At 34.3% G+C, this 20593-nt stretch overlaps 1 protein-coding gene across 1 annotated transcript; it reads left to right on the top strand.

The window, feature by feature from the left end:
- Positions 1 to 1730: 1730 nt before the first annotated feature.
- LOC141687528 (uncharacterized) lies at positions 1731 to 2585 on the top strand. Its single transcript, XM_074492839.1, has one exon. The coding sequence runs from the start codon at positions 1731 to 1733 to the stop codon at positions 2583 to 2585; it is 855 nt and encodes a 284-aa protein (XP_074348940.1).
- The last annotated feature ends 18008 nt before the right edge of the window (positions 2586 to 20593 follow it).

The raw sequence follows: 20593 nt of genomic DNA, 5'->3' as shown, positions 1-20593 counted from the left end.
GTGGAGCTGTCTATGTGGTTACTCAATTTTCTACTAAGTTTCTGTGCAAATAATTTAGTTTTGCACATTATTGTATAATTCGATAACAATAACGGAATTTATTTGTATATTTTTTGCAGAGTTCAACAAGTGCGAGTATCCAATCACGAGAGGACGAAAGATATCGAATATATATATATAAGGAAATGATCAAATACAAACTAAAATTAAAATAGAAACTAGGAACCAATCTAAGCCATTAAATCTACCTAATCTAATGGTCCCTCCCTAAATCATCCCACCCAACTACTCTGCACCCTCCCACGTCCAATTTCAGCTTTTTCCCCTATGTTTTTAATTTGATTTTTCCCGTCAAACCGTAAGTTTTTTTTAAAATCCGATTTCACTATTTTTTTTTACATCTCTCAACATTGATTTGCAAACCATATGTGTTATATTTCGAATTAGTTTTTTTAAAAAAATTATTTGGTTTCTAGTTTCCATTCTAAATTGGTTTCTATTAAAGTAGCCCCCTCTCTATATATATATACTAGCCTGTGCGATGCACCGGATAATTATAATATTTACAATTTGCTTATTATATAAAAATAAATTATAAACCTATAGGAAAGTGGGAATCTTGAATATGTGTATTTGGATGTAGATGATTTGCTATTATTTTTTAATTATTTCTTAATTTAATAAATATTTTTTTTGCCAGAAATAAAATATTTTATTACATTATAATTTGAATTAATAAAATTAATTTTGGAAGTGTTTGATTTTCCTATAAAAGAAGTTTCCTACTAAGAAAGAAGTTGAGTGCGATTAGATATTAAGCTGGATAATAATTCATAGAGTTTGTAGTTATATTAGATACATGATTTATTTTTTTGGAAAGTATTAACATATTTTTTGGGAAGGAGGTAACCAACCGATCAAACGAAACCATGTTTCGCTTATAATAGTATAGTATAGATATATTTTTCTTTTGGAGGTAGGAATTTATAGATTGTTAGGTATTCTTTCTAGGAGATTTCTCCACCCATTTGTTGTATTTCTACTTAAATTTCTGACAGATCAATTTGTTTGTTTTTTACAACGTTCTTTTTGTTAAAATATTTGAATAAAAATAAAGTGATTGTCAAAACGTATCGAGGAAGTCTCTCAAATCTTACCAAGGAAGACTTGTAAAGCTTATCGAGGAAGACTTGTAAAGCTTATCGAGGAAGTTTTGTAATACTTAATGAAGAAGATTTGAATAGCTTACTTAGTAAGCCTTATAAACCAACTACTATAAAGCTCATTTAGCTAATGAAATACAACACAACTTTCTCTCCATCTTCTATTCTCCTATACTTACTCTACATTAAACATAACTAATATTTTCAGTCAAGGTTCATAACACGTTATCAGCACGAGTCTCTGCCAACTGAAGCTTTATTCTCGAAAGAGCTACGACTTATTTTAACCCACGAGTCCCTATCAACTAAAACTATTTCATAAAAGAGGTACGTTTTTTTTTCCTCATTTTCTTCTAAATATTATTACATATTTATGTTACTGATTGAAATCTATAAAGATGGCTATGCCATCAAGTAATACTACTATAAAGATGGCGCTGCCGTCAAGTAATAATCAAAAGTTTTCTGGCCGGCTATACCGTCGTAACTTTTGTATAAAGTTATTATTTCAACTTGCATGTTTAAATATTATGTGACATATTATATCTTATTTAAAATCTATTCAGAATGGCGAATCTTGAAAAATTAGAGTTTGTTGCCTTGGATGTTTCCGGAAATAATTATTTGTCATGGGTCCTTGATGCGGAATTACACCTTAGTGCTAATGGCCTAAAAGATACTATTGACCCGGAAAAGATCCCAACTGTTGAACAAAATACAAAAGCGATTATCTTTCTTAGGCATCACATCCACGAAGATCTAAAATCTGAATACCTCACTATCAAAAATCCACTCACCCTTTGGAATAATCTCAAGGATAGATTTGATCACCAAAAACTTGTTCACTTGCCATCTGCCCGATATGACTGGATTAATTTGAGGTTACAAGATTTCAAATCTGTAGCTGAATATAATTCTGCTCTTTTCAAGATAAGCTCAAAATTAATTTTATGTGGTGAAAATATTACTGATACTGAAATGATTGAAAAGACCCTCTCAATCTTTCACCCCAACACTATGATCCCGGCTCAACAATATAGGGAGCGTAATTTTCAGAAATATGGCGAGCTGATATCTCTCCTTCTTGTGGCTGAAAAGAATAATGAGTTGCTACTGAAAAATCATCAGATACGTCCCACAGGCTCTGCCCAGTTACCTGAAGTACATAATACGTCATTCCTGAAGAATGAACGCGGGAAAGGGCATAGAGGAGGACGGGGTTATGGACGAAACCGTGGACGTGGAAATTTTCGTGGTCGGTTTCACAATCAGTATCATTCTGGCCACCTGAAGTGGCAACGTGATGGTTACAACTCTGGCCACCAGAAATGGCAACGTGAAGTGCCAAATAAAAGAAAGGCGCCCCAAGAAGGAGAGAACCGAGGCATCTGTCATAGGTGCGGATCTGAGGGGCACTGGTAACGTACTTGTCACACACCCAAACATCTTGTTGATCTCTACGAGTCATCCAAAAGGAATAATGGAAAGAGAGTAGAAACCAACTTCGCTAATTATAATCTAGTTAATGAACCAGTCAATAAGGCCTCAAATGAAATAGACACTGGTGCTAATCTTTATTATGGTTTAGACGACTAGACTTCATATGTATTATCATGCTTTACTTATTTTCTTTGTGTTTTACTTATGTACTCATTTTATGTACTTGTTTCATGTTGTTGTTCTATGTACTCGGTTTGTTTTTAATAAAGATGTTTTTCGTTTATATATGTATAGAGATGAAAGATATATGCATTGTTGACTGCACAACCACACACACTATTTTACAGAGTCAGAAATACTTCTCACAGTTGACTAAAACCAACTCACATGTCTGGACGGTATCGGGTACATCAAATATAATAGAAGGTTTTGGGAAAGCTAGTTTTCTTCTACCAAATAAGACACACATACAAGAGGCTCTATACTCTAGCAAGTTAACTAGAAACCTACTGAGTTTTAAAGATATCCGTCTTAACGGGTTTCACGTTGAAACTATTAATGAGAATGAAAAAGAATACCTTCTCATCACCTCAAACACCGTTGACAATAAAAGGGTCCTACAAAAATTTCACTCGGTTTCTTCAGGATTATATGTTACAAGTATACGAGTTCTTGAATCTCATAGTGTCAACATCCCCAAAGTCATAGACCCAAAACTATTTTCCCTTTGGCACGAAAGACTCGGTCATCCAGGAGTATCTATGATGCGTCGTATCATTGAAAATTCTGTGGGACATCCTCTTAAAACTCAAAAGATAATATCCCAAGATGAATTTCATTGTTCAGCATGTTCCTTAGGAAAACTTATTGTCCGACCATCCCCAGTTAAGCTTCAAACCGAGTCCCCGAAATTCTTAGAAAGAATTCAAGGTGATATTTGTGGTCCTATACATCCATCTTCTGGCCCATTTAGGTACTTTATGGTTTTAATTGATGCGTCAACTCGATGGTCTCATGTATGTCTACTTACAACCCGAAATACAACCTTTGCCAAATTACTTGCCCAAATAATTAAACTCCGAGCTCAATTTCCTGACCATCCCATTAAATCAATCCGACTAGATAATGCTGCTGAATTTGCATCTGCAACTTTTAATGAATATTGTATGTCAGTAGAAATCTCAGTCGAACACCCGGTCGCTCACGTACATACACAAAATGGTTTAGCAGAATCCTTAATTAAAAGACTTCAACTTATTGCCCGTCCCTTACTCCTAAGGGCAAAGTTACCTATATCTGTTTGGGGTCATGCAATACTTCATGTTGCAAATATAATTAGAATAAGGCCTTCTGCTTACCACAAACAATTCCCTCAAGAATTAGTTCTTGGTCAAGTACCTAATATATCTCATTTAAAAGTATTTGGTTGTGCTGTGTATGTTCCTATATCACCACCACAAAGAAATAAAATGGGACCTCAAAGAAGAATTGGTATATATGTTGGTTTTGATTCTCCATCTATTATAAGATATCTGGAACCATTAATTGGTGATGTTTTTACTGCTCGCTATGCTGATTGTCATTTTGATGAATCCATGTTCCCTAAATTAGGGGGAGATAATGATTTGCATAAATTAAATTCCGAAATATCATGGAATGCATCAAGATTAAATTCTATTGATTCACGTACTAATCAATGTGAATCTGAAGTTCAAAGAATTATTCATATGCAAAATATTGCTAATCAAATATCGGATGCCTTTAGTGACTCTAGACATATTATAAGGTCACATATACCTGCTGTTAATGCTCCGGCACGAGTTGAAATCCCTACTAAGAAATCAATTCCTGGAGAATTGATTAGTGATTCAAAGCCACGCCAGAAGCGTGGTAGACCTATTGGTGCAAAAGATATTGTACCATGAAAACGGAAATTGATTGGAATTGCCCCAGAAGTGGCAAAAGTTTTAGAAAATATCCCAGAAGTGGTATTTCCTCCTAAGAGGTTCAAGCCCCTGAAGTGGCTGTAACAAAACTCCCAGACGTGGGATTGCCTCCAGAAGAGAATGTTGCCCCAAAAGTGGCACATGCCCCAGAAGTGGCAAATGCTTCCACGGAAGCAAAGGTACCTGAAAATTATGAGATATCAATGAATTATGTCCATAACGCGAAATTACTAGATCGTGGGAGTATTGAAGTTGATGATGTATATGCTTGTTCCGTGGCATCTGGTATTATTATGAACTCCGATCCTGAACCACAAAGTGTGGAAGAGTGTCGACACCGAGATGATTGGCCAAAATGGAAAATTGCGATTCAAGAAGAATTGCAATCATTACGCAAGAGAAATGTATTTGGACCTGCAGTCCAAACACCAGCTGGTGTAGTCCCTGTGGGGAATAGATGGGTGTTTATACAAAAATGAAATGAAAGGAATGAAATTGTGAGATATAAGGCCCGGCTAGTAGCCCAGGGATTCTCTCAAAGACCTGGTTTTGATTACCAGGAAACATACTCTCCTGTGATGGATGGAGTTACTTTTCGTTTTCTAATGGGTATGGCTTGTATGGAAAAACTGGAAACACGTTTGATGGATGTTGTGAAAGCATACCTATATGGATCACTTGATAGTGATATTTATATGAAAATTCCTGAAGGGAAAAAGATTGAGGACACTAAGCCTCGACATTTATATTCTGTTAAATTACAACGATCATTGTATGGTTTGAAACAATCTGGTCATATGTGGTACAACAGGCTTAGTGAGTACTTATTGAATGATGGATATGTTAATAATCAAGTATGTCCTTGCATTTTTATTAAATGATCATCAACTAGTTTTGTTATTATTGATGTATATGTGGATGATCTGAATATTATCGGTACTACTGAAGATATTACTAATGCTGCTAACTATTTGAAAAATGAGTTTGAAATGAAAGATCTTGAAAGAACAAGATTTTGTTTAGGTATACAGGTGGAGTACTTATCTTCAGGAATATTTGTTCATCAATCAAACTACACTGAAAAGATTTTTGATCGGTTCTACATGGACAAAGCTCATCCACTAACCACACCAATGGTTGTTCGATCACTCGAGGTTGAAAAAGATCATTTCCGTCCTAGAAAATAAGATGAAGAGACTCTTGGACCTGAAATTCCATATCTCAGTGCAATTGGCGCTCTCATGTATCTTGCAAACAACACACGGCCTGATATTGCATTTGCAGTGAACTTGTTGGCAAGATTTAGTTCTGACCCTACTAAAAGGCATTGGGATGGAATAAAAAATATATTCAGATATCTTCGAGGGACAATCGATCTTGGACTATTCTTCCCAAACAATTCAAGATCACGGCTAGTTGGATATGCAGATGCTGGATACATGTCAGATCCTCATTTTGGGCGATCACAAACAAGTTACCTATTTATATATTGTGATACTGCTATCTCTTGGAAGTCTACAAAACAGACTATGGCCGTAACTTCATCAAACCATGCAGAGTTACTAGCAATTCATGAAGCAAGCAGAGAATGTATTTGGCTAAGGTCGGTCATTCAACATATTCGAGAATCATGTGGATTATCAAGTATTTCAGATAGTCCTACAGTTTTATTCGAGGATAACTCGGCCTGCATCAAACAACTTAAGGAAGGATATATTAAAGGGGATCGAACAAAACACATATTGCCAAAATTCTTCTACACTCATGAACTTCAAGAAAATGGTGATATTGATATTCAACAAGTTCGCTCATGCGATAATCTGGCGGATATACTTACAAAGTCAATACCTACATCAACATTTGAGAAGCTAAGAAATAATATGGGTATGCGGAGGTTAAAAAGTTTGCTACATCAAAATGTCAGAATGTGAGACACTTTATTCAGGGGGAGGCTGTACACTTTTTCCTTCGTCAAGGTTTTTATCCCACTGGGTTTTTCCTTGCAAGGTTTTAACGAGGCAGTCAATCTTTGCAATAACTCGCTTTTGACAATCAAGGGGGAGTGTTAAAATATTTGAATAAAAATAAAGTGATTGTCAAAGCGTATCGAGGAAGTCTCTCAAATCTTACCAAAGAAGACTTGTAAAGCTTATCGAGGAAGACTTGTAAAGCTTATCGAGGAAGTTTTGTAATACTTAATGAAGAAGATTTGAATAGCTTACTTAGTAAGCCTTGTAAACCAACTACTATAAATAGCTCATTTAGCTAATGAAATACAACACAACTTTCTCTCCATCTTCTATTCTCCTATACTTCCTCTACATTAAACATAACTAACATTTTCAGTCAAGGTTCATTACACTTTTCTATTTTTTTGGTTCCTTACAATTGTAGGTTTATTTTTTGGTTTATTTTATTAAAGCTTAGTTAAAAATTGAAAATCGTAATTATACTTAAAGATTTTGTTTTTTAAATTCTTGATTCGGTTAGTTATAATTCAATTTCGACAACAAAATTGATAAATTTGGAACAAAAATATTAAGCAAAAATTTACTTGTAGTGGAAAAAGGAAGAAATATTATTTTTTCTTAGTTTTTCTCTGCTTTGTTATTTTTATGAGGATTACGGTTGTGTGTGTTGAGATTGAAACTCTTTACGGTTAAATTTTAAGGGGAGTGGATTGCTGCAGATTTTTAGAGAGGGTGTTATAATTTCAGTTTATCTTAGGCCAGGAATGTGGTTGTATAATTGCCTATAGTGTGGCCATATTGACATGGACTCGCCAGGCTTCTGGTTTATTTCATATAACCAAGTGTTATTCACATGTTCTATCTCACTACTGTAGTTTCATCAAATCGGATGGAAGGTTATATAAGTTTCTTGGTCGTTATCAGATGTGATTGGTTTTAGTGACAACTAGTAATCTTATATTTCAATTTCCTGGACCTCAGTATGGGTTTAGCATATGGGAAGTCTTTGATCAGGGAAATGTGGTTCATTTTTCAATGGTGGCTGGGCTTAATTTTGATTCCTACTGGCAGAATAATGCAGTTTTATGTTTGTTGTTCCTGATATAATGTTTATTGGGAAGGTTTATGCAGATATCTTTTAGACCTGGTATTATTGGTGTAAATGGGCAAATCTATTATTTGATGTGCCTGGACAACTACAAATGTTATTACTGTGTAGATTTATCTTTTTTTTTAGCCCACTATTTTTTATCCGTTATTTGATTCTTTGCCGATGGAGTCTGATATCGGGTTTTTTTCATAGTTGGAATAAATTATCGTATGTCTAATTATTGACTGGATCTTTAAGGGAATTAATATTAGGCACCATATATTTAATATCAATTTGAAGAGGCTGATCTGTCTTGGGAACTTAAAATGTTGTACATACTGGTAGGGCACCAGGATGTGCACTGCCTGTTACTAGAAAATGAATCGCATGAAAAACTTTGAACTGAACTGCAACTATAAACATAAACTTGAAGTTTGAATATTAAATTTTGATCTTGAAAACTTAATCTTGAACATGAACTTTAAGCTCAATACTTAAAGCTTAAACTGAGCTCGTTAACTAACTCCTAAAACTTAAATTTGAAACTTAGCTCTTAAAACTTAAGTTTAAAAGCTAAAACTGAGCATTCCTCTAAAATTTGAACAAAACTTCAGTTCAAACTTGAACAAAACTAAGGTTGTGTTCACTTCAGTGAAATGGAATGATTTTGGGCCTGAATGGAATGACCCATTTCTACTGGAATGAAAAATAAGTTGTTTGTTTGGGCCCAGGGAATAGAATGAGTCATTCTGAGCCCATTCCAATGTCCAACTAAACCTCCAAAACTATTCATTTCAGTACATGTGGGATATTTTCATTCCGATCTAAGCCCGACTTTATCGTTTCTTCGGCGATTTTAAATTCTTGCATCTCGCCTCACACATATCGTTTCATCTCATCGCCTCCCCTCTATTTCATCATCTTCATACCTATAATCAAGTACGTTTTCAATTTCAAACTCTAGTTTCAATTGAATTTCAATAATTAGCTCGATTCTTTGTAATTTTTAGATATGTAATACGTGTGTGTATATGTAGTATATATGTATGTATACAATTATCTGTGTTAAATCTATTCTCTGCCATTTGTTTGTTCTTCTTTGTATATATATATATAAACTGATTTTAGCTCTTTAATTGGTATAAGATCTAGGTTACTCAAAAAATTACTGAAAGTTCAGCTTTATTTATATGAATTTTGATGTGCTTTAACACCGGAAGTATTATCATGTGTTACGTTTAAGCAAAATTACGTGTAAATTGTCATTGTGTCTTGATATTTTTCATATTTTTAATTAAATGCAGCAGCTGATGGCACGAGTTCCATTAAGTACAGTTCAACATATTCGAAAGAAAAAGGTTATATTAATATACACAATGTGGATGTGAATGATTGTATCGGTTAATATGATTTTTCAACTAATATATTTAATGAAGAAGAAAACTGTGAGGGAACGATATACTATTTTGAAATTGGAGAGAAGACAATATATTTATAGGTTAATTCATGAAAGTCCTTCTAGTTGTCTTGAAAACCTTCGGATGGATAAAAGGTCATTTTATTAATTGTGTTCCATATTGGAGTCTAGAGGTTATGTAAAAGAAAGTAAGAATGTTGATATAGTCGAAAAAGTTACAATGTTTTTATATATATTAGGAAACCACGCAAAAATGCTAGGTATTCACACCCACTTTCAAAGGTCCAAACAATCGATTAGTAGGTTTTTTCATGAGGTATTAAATGGGGTTTTGAGATTGCAAGGAGATTATTTCAAGAAACCTGAACCGATTCAAAGCAATTCAACCGATCATAAGTGGAAGTATTTTAAGGTATACTCAATATATAGTAATTCAATATATAATAATTTTGTATTATTTTCATATCATGTATGTTGATGATTAATTCATTATAATAATTGCCTTATATAATTGTTTGGGAGCCTTGGATGGGACACATATTAAGATGACTATTCCTGTAGAAGAGAGACCAAAGTACAGAAATAGGAGAGGTGAAATTACAACAAATGTTCTTGCAGCTTGTTCACCAAATTTACTATTCCAGTATGTGTTAACTGGTTGGGAAGGTTCAGCTGCAGATGGTAGAGTTCTTAGGGATGCCATACATAGACATGGATTAATTATCCCAGGTGGTAATTAATTACATTTTTGTTATTTGTTTGAATACATAAAAGATAACTTTAAATGACATAATTTTCTTATTATTATGAAGGTACCTACTATCTAATAGATGCCAAAAATTCTAATGGGGAAGGCTATTTGGCACCCTATAGAGGGCTTAAGTATCATTTGAATGATTGGGATGATGAGAATGGGCCCACCTCCGCTCGTGAATATTTTAATATGAGGCACTCGATGGCTAGGAATGTTGTTGAGAGGTGCTTTGGTATCTTAAAAAAGAGGTGGTCAATTCTCAGAAGTCCATCATTTTATCCCGTAAAGACACAAAATTGGATTGTCTTGGCATGTTGCATTCTTCACAATTACATAAGGACTGAGATGTCGTTTGCTCAAGATGAGATCGAGTTTGATGAGGAAGGAAGCGAGGATGAAAATGAGCCACAAAATGAACATGAGTTTGTCGGAGAACATATTACAACTATTGGTGCTTATAATGAATGGACATCATTTAGAGAGAATCTTGCTAATTCAATGTTTAATCGGTGGAATTAAATAGTGATGTTGATTTGTGACTTGTACTTAATGAGTGAAATATTGCTAATTTAATGTTTAATTAAGTATATCCCTTTTGGATTTGGATACCTTTCTGATTTTCAGAATATTTTCTTACTGCACTACAAATATTAGTGGCTAGATTGGTTTCTTTTTAAATGTATGGAATACAATTTTTAATTGATTGCCCAGAAGATAATATTTCTGGTGTCAAATGACTGACCAGAAATTATTTTGTACATTTATAGTAATTTGCAGGTATGGAATCAAGAGTTGACACCGTAGAACGAGGTGTTGGAAAGAATAAGAGGAAATGGACCGAAAATGAAGATGGAACACTGATTGAATCTCTTCTAGAATTGGTGAACAATGGAGCATGTAAAGCAGACAATGGTTTTAAGTCGGGATATCTAGATTTTCTGGAAAGCTCATTAAATACCAAAATCCCTGCTTCAGGTCTGAAAGGAAAGCCGCACATTGAATATCGACTAAAGACACTCAAGAAGGACTTCACAGCTGTGTGACGACTGAGAATTTTGCAATGTAATTAAGTCAATAAAGTGTGATTTATGTGAAGTGATTATAATTGTGTGATTAAGTGTTGATTAATTGCCTTTTCTATATATTAGAGTCTAGGAGCGTAAATAAAAGCGTTCCAATTTAAAGAGTCAGCTTAGGAGTTAAGTTGTATTGTCGGGCCGTCAGGTAGAACGGAACCCGTCCTAAAAAGGGGTTAAGATATTTAAAATGTGAAGTATGTGTTTTTGTGTGAAATGAAATGTTTAAGTAAAGTATTTCGTCCTAGTGACGTGTCGGTCGATATTGAGAAGCGTAATTGAAACGCTGAGCGTCGGGCCGCCAGGCTGAACGTGACCCGGAACGCGTAGGGAATAATATTAAAGAAAGATAAATTTTATGATCAGACATGAGTTGGGACGTGTTCGTATGTGTGCTTACTTGTCTGTATGCATGATTACGTAATCTGTTGACATTTTTATGGATTTAAGGGAATTATTTGATTTAAATAAAGGTTTATTTAACATTCGCGCATTTTTATAAAATTATTTGAGTAAGATAAAAGCATGGGATTTGTTCTGTTATCTTCATAATAATCCTACAGACTTTTTAAAAATGATGAACGGATTTATTTGGTGGTCATTGCGTTTTAAATTGATTTTTATGTGGAAAAATGTTATTATTAAAGCGAACTTGCGAAAATCATATAAAATCAACCGTACGCTCAAAATCTTATTATGAGTAATGGTTGGAAAGCTAATTTCGAGATCTATGTTTTAAAATTGTCAATCACTATAATTTTCAACTTTCTGAGAGAGATATATTCATTATTCCACCAATATTCTATGGGAGTAAAAAGAGAAAGGAAAATCAATTTAAAAAGGGAATTAGAGAAGTACTAAATTGCCCTTGTCCTTATTATTTATAAACTCATCCTCCCCTCCTTCCTTTTCTTTTTCCCCGTGCACACCATTCTCTCTTTTCTCTCTTTCTTTCTCACTCTCTCTCTCGGCTACTCTCTCTCTCTCTATCTCTCTCTCTCTATCTCTCTCTCTCTCTCTCTCTCTCTCTCTCTCTCTCTCGGCTTTATTTTCTCTCTTGGTATACTACTTGTTCCCTTGATAAATCTCACCAATTCTTCTCAAAATCTCTTGATAAACACATATAAGTAGGTATTAGAGTGTGCATGTGTGTGTATCCACTTGCATGCAAGCTCGATGTGTGTGTGTGTGTGTTCATGCTTGATGCGTGTGTACGTATGTATATATGATCTAATATGTGCTTAAGGAGGTGATTTTATGATTGAAAAATGATTATCAAAGCTAAATGAGTCTTGCATGTGCCTTGTGTGTGCATAAATCGGAGGTTTCAAGGTTGGAAACCCCGAAATGGGGCACCACCGAGAAACCACCGCCACCGGTGATGAACTGCGGTGAACCGGTGGTGAGTTATGATGGTAAAACTGAACTCTAATTCCACAAAACTTGATTTTTGGTGTTTGCATGCTTGGTTTGTTTGAATTTCAAAAAGGGTTTTGATTTCTAAAAGTTAAGTTGATAATTGCTTATTAGGAATGAGTTGTTGAAGTTTAAATCTATGAATTATGATTTGATTTGAATGATTAGATGAATTTAAAGCTAAATTAGGCCATGCATGTGTTTATTTGATATAAAAGCCGCATAGGGCTTTGGTTTATCAAAAAGGGATTGATTAGAGTTGATAAAAATGATTGTTTGATGGTTGTTTGAAAATGATAAGTTAAATAGAGTGTTTAATGGAATTAGAGATGAGAAATTCGAATATAAATATGAGATTATAAGTTGCCTTGGTTCGAATTTTTATTGATAAAGAAAGAATAATTAAATTGGTGTGTTGTTCTTGCTTGGATTCATTAGAATTTAGGATTAAACCATGGACTGATGCTTGCATGCTATGTATTAGATCAAAAATTGAATGCATGTTGGTTGTTCTTGAAAATCCGAATGATATGGTAATTTTTAATGGGAATATTAAGTTGGATTAAGTGAATGTTTAATTGATTATATGTTATATGGATTTGGTATAAAAATTTACTTGATCTTGGGTGATGTTTATAGAATGGCCGAATGGTTTATAGTAGTTAAAATGGTCAAATTCGAATTTAAGTGTTTGAATTGATCATGAAGATTAGTTAAGGATTGTATGTAAGATTTTGCTTGATTTGCTATGTTTGGTTCGAATTAAAGTATAAAAGAAAGGGGATGATTGATTTGTGTTAACTATGGTTGTCGTGTTGGTTTAAAGATGACTTTAGGGTCGTTATTGTAAGTTCTGTCATTTGTTTATTCGTATAAGAATTCCAAGTATAAAGAGCTATGTGTACTAATATAAAGTATGATTTGACTTCGAGTTGAGATAAGGATGTTTATAAGTCGATTTTCGAGTATATAAAGGTGTAAAGGTTAAGAGTAAAGTATATGACGTGTGATGTGCTATGTGCTTATGTGTAGAAGATATACTCGCATATTCGAGTTAAGGGTATAATCGAGCTATCGTATTGAGTAATCATTCCGGGAACGAGAGTTGAGAAACTGATTAATATTTTGGTTTTATTGTAGATTCGGAGCGTGAGGGCGTTCAGGCTAGGAAAGGAAAGGGTATGCTAGGTGGCAGTAGTTCAACCTTCAGGAAAGCGAATTCAAGCAAGTAACTCTCAGTACTTGTGAAAATGGTTATAGAGAGGTTATTGTTCATTCCATATAGAGTATGGAACTGTTTAATTAATGAACCCCTGTTAATGACTTGAGATACCATGTCTTTGATCTTGTTAAAATATTATTGATAAGCTTATTGATTCGACCCTTTGGTAACCTCTCTTTTCTGTTCAGTTATTTGTTAAGCCATGAAGTGTTATAAACCCTATAATTATCTTTACGAACCCCTTGTAATGATACCTTATTTCTTGATCACCATATTTCCTATTGATCCCTGAAACAGATATTGATCCTTCTAATTTAAATACCTTGTTATCCTTGATTCAGAATCCTTAGAGTTGTTCCTTGCTTGTGTTTGAATCACTTCCTTAACTTTGATTTCTTGAAATTTGACTTAAGAATGAGTTTCGACTCGAAAGAGTCTGAATGATTTCATATTCTTGATAATGATAAAATGAATTTAGAAAACCTACTTTTCCAACTCAAGGTTTTCCAAACGAATTCCTGATGGATTGGATTGGGACGTAAGAGGCTAGTGGGACTAGTCCAGTCATGGTAAGAGGCTAGCGGGGCTAGTCCGACTTAAGGATGAAATTATGCCGATTGGTACCTTGAAGACCGGATGGAGGTCGGTACGGGCTGATCACCCGTATTATAATGAAATGAGTAGATAAAGAGATCCAATCAAGGGTTATATATTGATTTCTTTTAAAAAGGAATTGAAACTTCCTGTTCAGTAATTGATTCTTAAAAATGAAAAATGGTTTATATCGCTTTGAAAAGAGTTGATTGTGATAATGTGAAGCTTAAAGCTCGATAACCCTGATTTTAATCTATTGATCATATAACTGATTCCGTATAGTGAAATATTGTTGCTTTCCTTTTTCTAAAAGATCTGTTCTGATCCTTTAATGATTTGTGATGAATGTCGGTTTTTACCTTGCTTTGAGCCTTGTTCCTTGGAAGCCTCACATTTTTCCTTCATAATCCCTTCCCTAACCCAAAAGATGGAAATCTGCTACCTAGAACAAATAAAGTAGAATGCCCTGAGATTGGTAAAGTATATTGTGGATTTCATTTCGTAGAACTGCTTTATAATTACTTGCTGAGTTTTATACTCATATGTTTTGTTCAATCTAACCATGGCAGTTAAGCAAGAAGATGGCCAGGCTTAGGCGCACTGCTCGTAAGAGCGTACCTCGTGGTCCCTATCGTATTGAGGGCTTCCGGTTGCCAGAGCAGGTAGTGGTATTTCTGAGTGAGCAAGCGCTTAGAAGGAAAATTGTAAAGATACAATGGGTTATCTGTCGGTTCCAAGCTGAAATCGATTATGTTTATTTAATATTATTTTGGGGTTGTAAGTTATATTTTATGATTGGTAGTTATAATCTTGTCTCATACTTTATCCTGTTTGATCTTGTTAGTAGTTAATCGGGGTTTATGCTTATTTAATTATTAGATTAAAGGTGTGTGGGTCCTCATTTCCTAACCCCGAGATTGAGGGCGTCACAAGCTGTGTATGAACTAAGATTTGGAAGCACATCTGGATTCGGTTGGGACCCTGAAAGTCAAGTTGTTACGGCACCAAAAGATGTATGGGATTCATACGTTAAGGTATGTTTGTAATTTTACTGGTATTAAAGTTTATATTACTGGACAGTAACCACTTTTGTGCTTAAAGATATTAATTTACGCAACTGTAAAATTAAAACTCACAAAGCCTTTATATTGGATGATTGTGTATTTCACTTTGGTGTATCACATTGGTTACCAAGCATTCATTTCTTCTATTTCTTTTTAGACTGTAACTTTGGTGTACAACAATAGCTTCTTCCTTATGTACTACTAATTATGTAATAATACTTGAGAACCTAGATATGTATGTTTTATCTCCATATGTAGCTTCTCTGTTATCAGTACTAACATATATCGTGACAATGTTAATAATGTAAATTGGCAAAGTTTGATGCACCGAGCTCTTGTTGTGTCAAATTAATAGTCTGGAATCATATTCATAAATTTAATCATCTCGAGTAGGTCAATGTGGCCTTGGATTAAAATAATAGTTATTAACATGTGTGAACAACAAAAAATCTTAGGCATCAACCATAACTAAATATAATGAAAATGGTACCAACTAGCAAGTAGGATTTCAGTGTATCACATTAAGTAGCAGCACTCCCAAAGTTTAAATATACATTTATATAATTCTTTTTACTCACCGTTTTTCTTTTTCAGTAAACAGATGTACTATCTGATTTTCTGAAGATGTTATATGCATACCAAACAGGCAAACACTGGTATAGTTAGATTTACACTGACCCATTTTTCATTTTCATTTTCTTTGATTCAAAGTTTTCATCTTTTTTCATTTTAGTTAGATTTACACTGACCCATTTGGGTTTCTTGAATTTCTTGTGTTTTTATTTCTTGATTATTTCTTGTATACAATTATATATTCTTATTATTCTACAATCTTTTGATATAAATTATGTTAAATATTTTCCATTACAAAAGAGTAGGAAGAAAAAGTTAATTTGTTTGAAGGGCTTAAAGTTGGATCTTGTAATGTTACTGCCTCAACCATTAATAATGCGATTTGAATCTTCTTGCTTCTTCTTTTTTTATCCTTGAACATGCAACAGTTCTTCGTGTACCTACTTTGCAGCTGACTCATTTTACATTATAAGAAATATATTATCGGAGATTTTTCATTGCAGGATATATTTTAGTGATTTGTGTCTGGTTGTATTGTTTTGCTATTATTAACTGCTTGTTTTGTTCAGGGCTGCGTACCAGTGTAAATTAGTAAAGAGATATGATCCCATTAATTACTTGCTATATATTTGTTTTTTTAGATTTCTGATTATGGAGATACTTTCAACATTTTCATTATATAACTTTATGCATGAAACTGGTTTAGTTGAGATTTGAGAGTGATTTTACTGCTTTCTGCTCTTTGCACCATGTACTCAATCAAAATTATTAGAATGTTGTGGTATTTTTTCTTGATTTTGGACCCTAAACCTTGGATTCATTTCCAAAATAATAGTTCATTAGATTCAGGTTCTTTTGCTTCTTGAATATTAAAATCAGGTAGCAAAAATAGTCAAATATGTAAGAGTCAGGATGTTCATTTAGTAACCTGATTTTGTCTAAGGTTGAGTAATATGATAATAAGTTTAGGAATTAAGTAATATAAAATTTAGACCTTTTACCTTATGAATTATGGAAATAAATAGAATTAAAAGACAGAGAATCCAGAAAATTAAGAGAAGAAATATGGAAATGGTGAAGCAAATCAGAGAAAAATAATTACATAATGCAACCTGGTTGCATATAGATCATGGACAGTCCTATTTGCAATGTTTGTTTCTGCCTTTTGAAATGTCAATAAGTTAATATCTGCTTACACGGTATTTTTTTATTTTTTTAACTCTCTGAGTCTCTTATTATGTTGTCTTTTTTGTTTCTTTTTTGTTGTCTTAAAGGCACATCCTGGGGCTGTAAAATGGAAGAGCACGTCATTCCCGCATTTTGGTGATCTTTCAACAATATTTGGCAAGGACAGAGCAACAGGTCGTCATGCTGAGAGTGCATTTGAGGCAGAAAAAGAAATTAATGCAGATTAAACTGCTACTCAAAGAGCATTCGCTGACTTGCCTGATGATGAGTCAATGATGCAGAATTTTGATGAGTCTACATGTCGGAAAGGCTCTAAGAAAAGGAAAGTCGATGCTGATCCAATGATTGAAGCAATGTATAACGCTTCAAAACTGATAGCTGCTGAGTTTGCTAGTTCTACTAAAGTAATAGCAGCTGAGTTTGCGAGTTCGACAAGATTGCTTATTGCTGTAGAAAGTCAGAATTTGGAAAAAAAGAAAAATTAATGGAGGAGTTGTCAAAGATTTCTGACATTGATGTTGTGAAAAAATTTAAGGCCGCAAAGAAAATAGCTGATAGCGAGAATTTGATGGTATTTTTTCGGAGCATCAGATGAAGAGAAGAAGAAACTTGTCGATGCTATTCTCTCTGGTAAAATATAATGGCAAGTATGGTTATTTTATTTTGTGTGTTCAGTACTCATTTATGCTGGCAGACTTGGCTCCTGGACTTATTCTATGAATTTGCTTGTTCTGAAATTAGACTCGGTAACCCGACCTTGTGGATGTTGTTTTGCATTAATCCCTAGTATTTTAAATCATGCAACTATATGTTCTCACAGTATTGCAGGAAACTTTGTCCCTCTATATCTAGAATTGGTGTTTTTTATTTCACTTTTGGTTTGTTTTACTTCTTCTGTCCATTTGCAAATGCGAAAGTTAGGGTAAAAATTATGAGTTTCTATTATTGGTGTACAGTTTTTATTTTGGCTATTAAAATATAATTATTTCATTTCTCAAAAGCAAAATAAGTGATTGGTTGATCTTTGTTTTCTTTAAAAAAATTGATATATGAATTATAACAAGGTCATGTTGATGATAGCTCGATTGATATTGTAACAGTGAAATTACTATAACTAGTATAAAATCAAATTTTACATAAAAAATAAATAAAATGATTGTTATATCAATTCAATTGGAACAAAAGTAATAAAAAAATAAAATATTTCATTCCATTCCGTCCGAAAAATTTTGAACAAGTAGACATAAGAATGGAATGGCCATTCCAATCCATCACTATTCCATTCCTGCCTCATTCCATTCCCTATCTCATTTCATCCCTGTTCCATTCCATTCATTCCCAGTGAACACAACCTAAGGGTTTTGCACAAAGAGATTATAAACTTGGAGGTGGTATGGGAACTAGGAAACACCGAGCTTTTAATAAAATAATTGACTATTTTTGCATATATGTGCCTGTGCAACAGCAGTTCTATATATGCAAAATTTCCGCTTCCCTGCATATTCGCCACTTATATTTTCCTTTATATATTAAATTTCCGAGAGAATAATTTATGAATTGACCTTTGGCTATTAACACCTAGTCTTTTCTAGATCAATATATCTCTTCTTTCCATAGAATTGTAATGTCGATTGTTGATTCAAATGTTGTACCTGATTCTAATATTTCTTATGATTTTGTTTTCATCTGATAACGGTTCAAATGTGTGTAAGATGTTGTTTTTGATAAGAGGAGGACAAGTCATATACTCCGGACCATTGGCCAAATTGTTGAACATTATCAGTTATCAGTCATTTTGATGTGTTAGATAAATATGTTTCAGAATAAATGGACAATTTTTTCTGTTAGTTTGGGTGAATGCCAAGTAATAACTCCATAATCCATCACAGGTGATTCATAGGAATCCGAAAATCAAAGAAGAAAACAATCAGATTTGCTAGATTGATGCTAGTAGTACCTTTGTCAAGCTACAGTACGAATAATCTTCCACCTTAAAGTTGTAAATTTAATCATGGTAATAAGTTGAGTGATTAGTGTAGGACTGTAGGGTGAAAGGCCTTCACTTCAGGCAGTGACGATATTTTACGAAGTTGGCACCTCAAGGTCAATCTGCATTTGTAGCTTGATGTATCTCATGTTATCATTTGTAGCTTAATCTAGATTCTTTCTATAAACTCTCTACATCTAAGGTGATAAATATTCATTAGTACTGTAAAAATATTACTACCATGGAAATCACTTGTAAAAATAAAATTAGGGCCTGGTTCAGATTTGGAGATCTTCTGTTAGTGATTTCAACTAAACCAGAGTGTGGAATTTGGACTAATTAAATAAGCTGATTTATAGTATAAAAAACTTAATATTCTCAAGAATTCTTGCACCAATAATATTGTGTAGAATAACTTTGTAAACAAGTTTTATTCGTTGTTAAATTTAATATTCTCAAGAATTCTAATAATGCAAGTAAAACTTTTCTTTAAGTTAAATACTAGACCTCCTAGATGATACCATGGATGTGGTTCTCATGTTATATACGATTTTAGTACTGATCTTTATATTTTCATCAAGTTTGTCATCTTCAAAGGACCACAATTTTAACCATCCTCAACACACATTAGCCTTTTTTTTGATTGGGCTCTTACGATTCTTAACATGGCGTTATACCCAAATTTTGGTATTAGGAACAACTCGGGTCAAACGCGGGTTAGTTACGGTCAAAATCGGTGTTGCATTACGATAAGAGGACGCGCCTAGGCTCCAAGGACGCGCCCACCTTTGTGGGGGTATTTTACGAAGGATGGTCTTATGATGAGAAAGTTTGGGAGCACATACCCAGGGCATAGTGCGTCCAGGTATATGGGATGCGTCCACCATGGTGAAAGTATCTAGCATTTGTGGTCCTTTAGCAATAAAGGTTGGTGCGCGTGTTCAGAGGTTTAGGCCGCGTCCATATGGGAAGTGAATGCTAGAGGTCAATATTAGTTGCATGAAGGACAAGACGCACCTAAGACGGATGACGCATCCTTTGATGGAAAGATGATGAAGATTGTATTTTTACTAATATGTTTGTTGTAGGTATTTTTTGAAGAATTCCCTCCTTGAGTCGATCAAGGAGGGGGGATATCCGCGAAAAGCTTGAAGGCCTCCAGGGGTATGCCTGATGATTAAAGGCCTCTTCCTGTATTCAACGGGTGTCCTCGTTGGGGATGTGGGGTTAACTTTGGTTTGTGCTTTGGGAGCTCTGTTCTTGTATTCAACGGGTGTCCTCGCTGGAGAACTTGAGAGTCATCCTGCACTTTGCACCCAAGAGCTTGGGATCACCTATCCTGTTATCTGGTGGGTTATCCTCATTCGGGGGACAGGGACGCGTCCGACATTTGGGGTGAACCGTGGCTATACCTGCGTCCGTAAATCAAAGGAGATAGTTGTAGCGGAGTGTTATCCTTGCGCAGGGAGATGCATTATCCGTGAAGTCCTACGATTACGGACGAGCCTTGGGCCTTTGCGGTTGGGCCTCATAGTTGGACATTCCTAAAGCTAGCGGAAGATGGATTCTGGATGGGCTTCTACTGGGCCTAGGTATAAGAAGTCTAAGCCCATTAGATTTCTTGTTCCCCAAGAACTACGTCAGGCTTGATCCCTATATAAAGGGTACATAGGCACATTGATATGGGTAAGAA

This window comes from Apium graveolens, chromosome 2, assembly GCF_009905375.1.
Source record: "Apium graveolens cultivar Ventura chromosome 2, ASM990537v1, whole genome shotgun sequence".
In the NCBI taxonomy this organism is placed as follows: domain Eukaryota; kingdom Viridiplantae; phylum Streptophyta; class Magnoliopsida; order Apiales; family Apiaceae; genus Apium; species Apium graveolens.
This window is presented reverse-complemented; position numbering and strand designations above follow the sequence as displayed.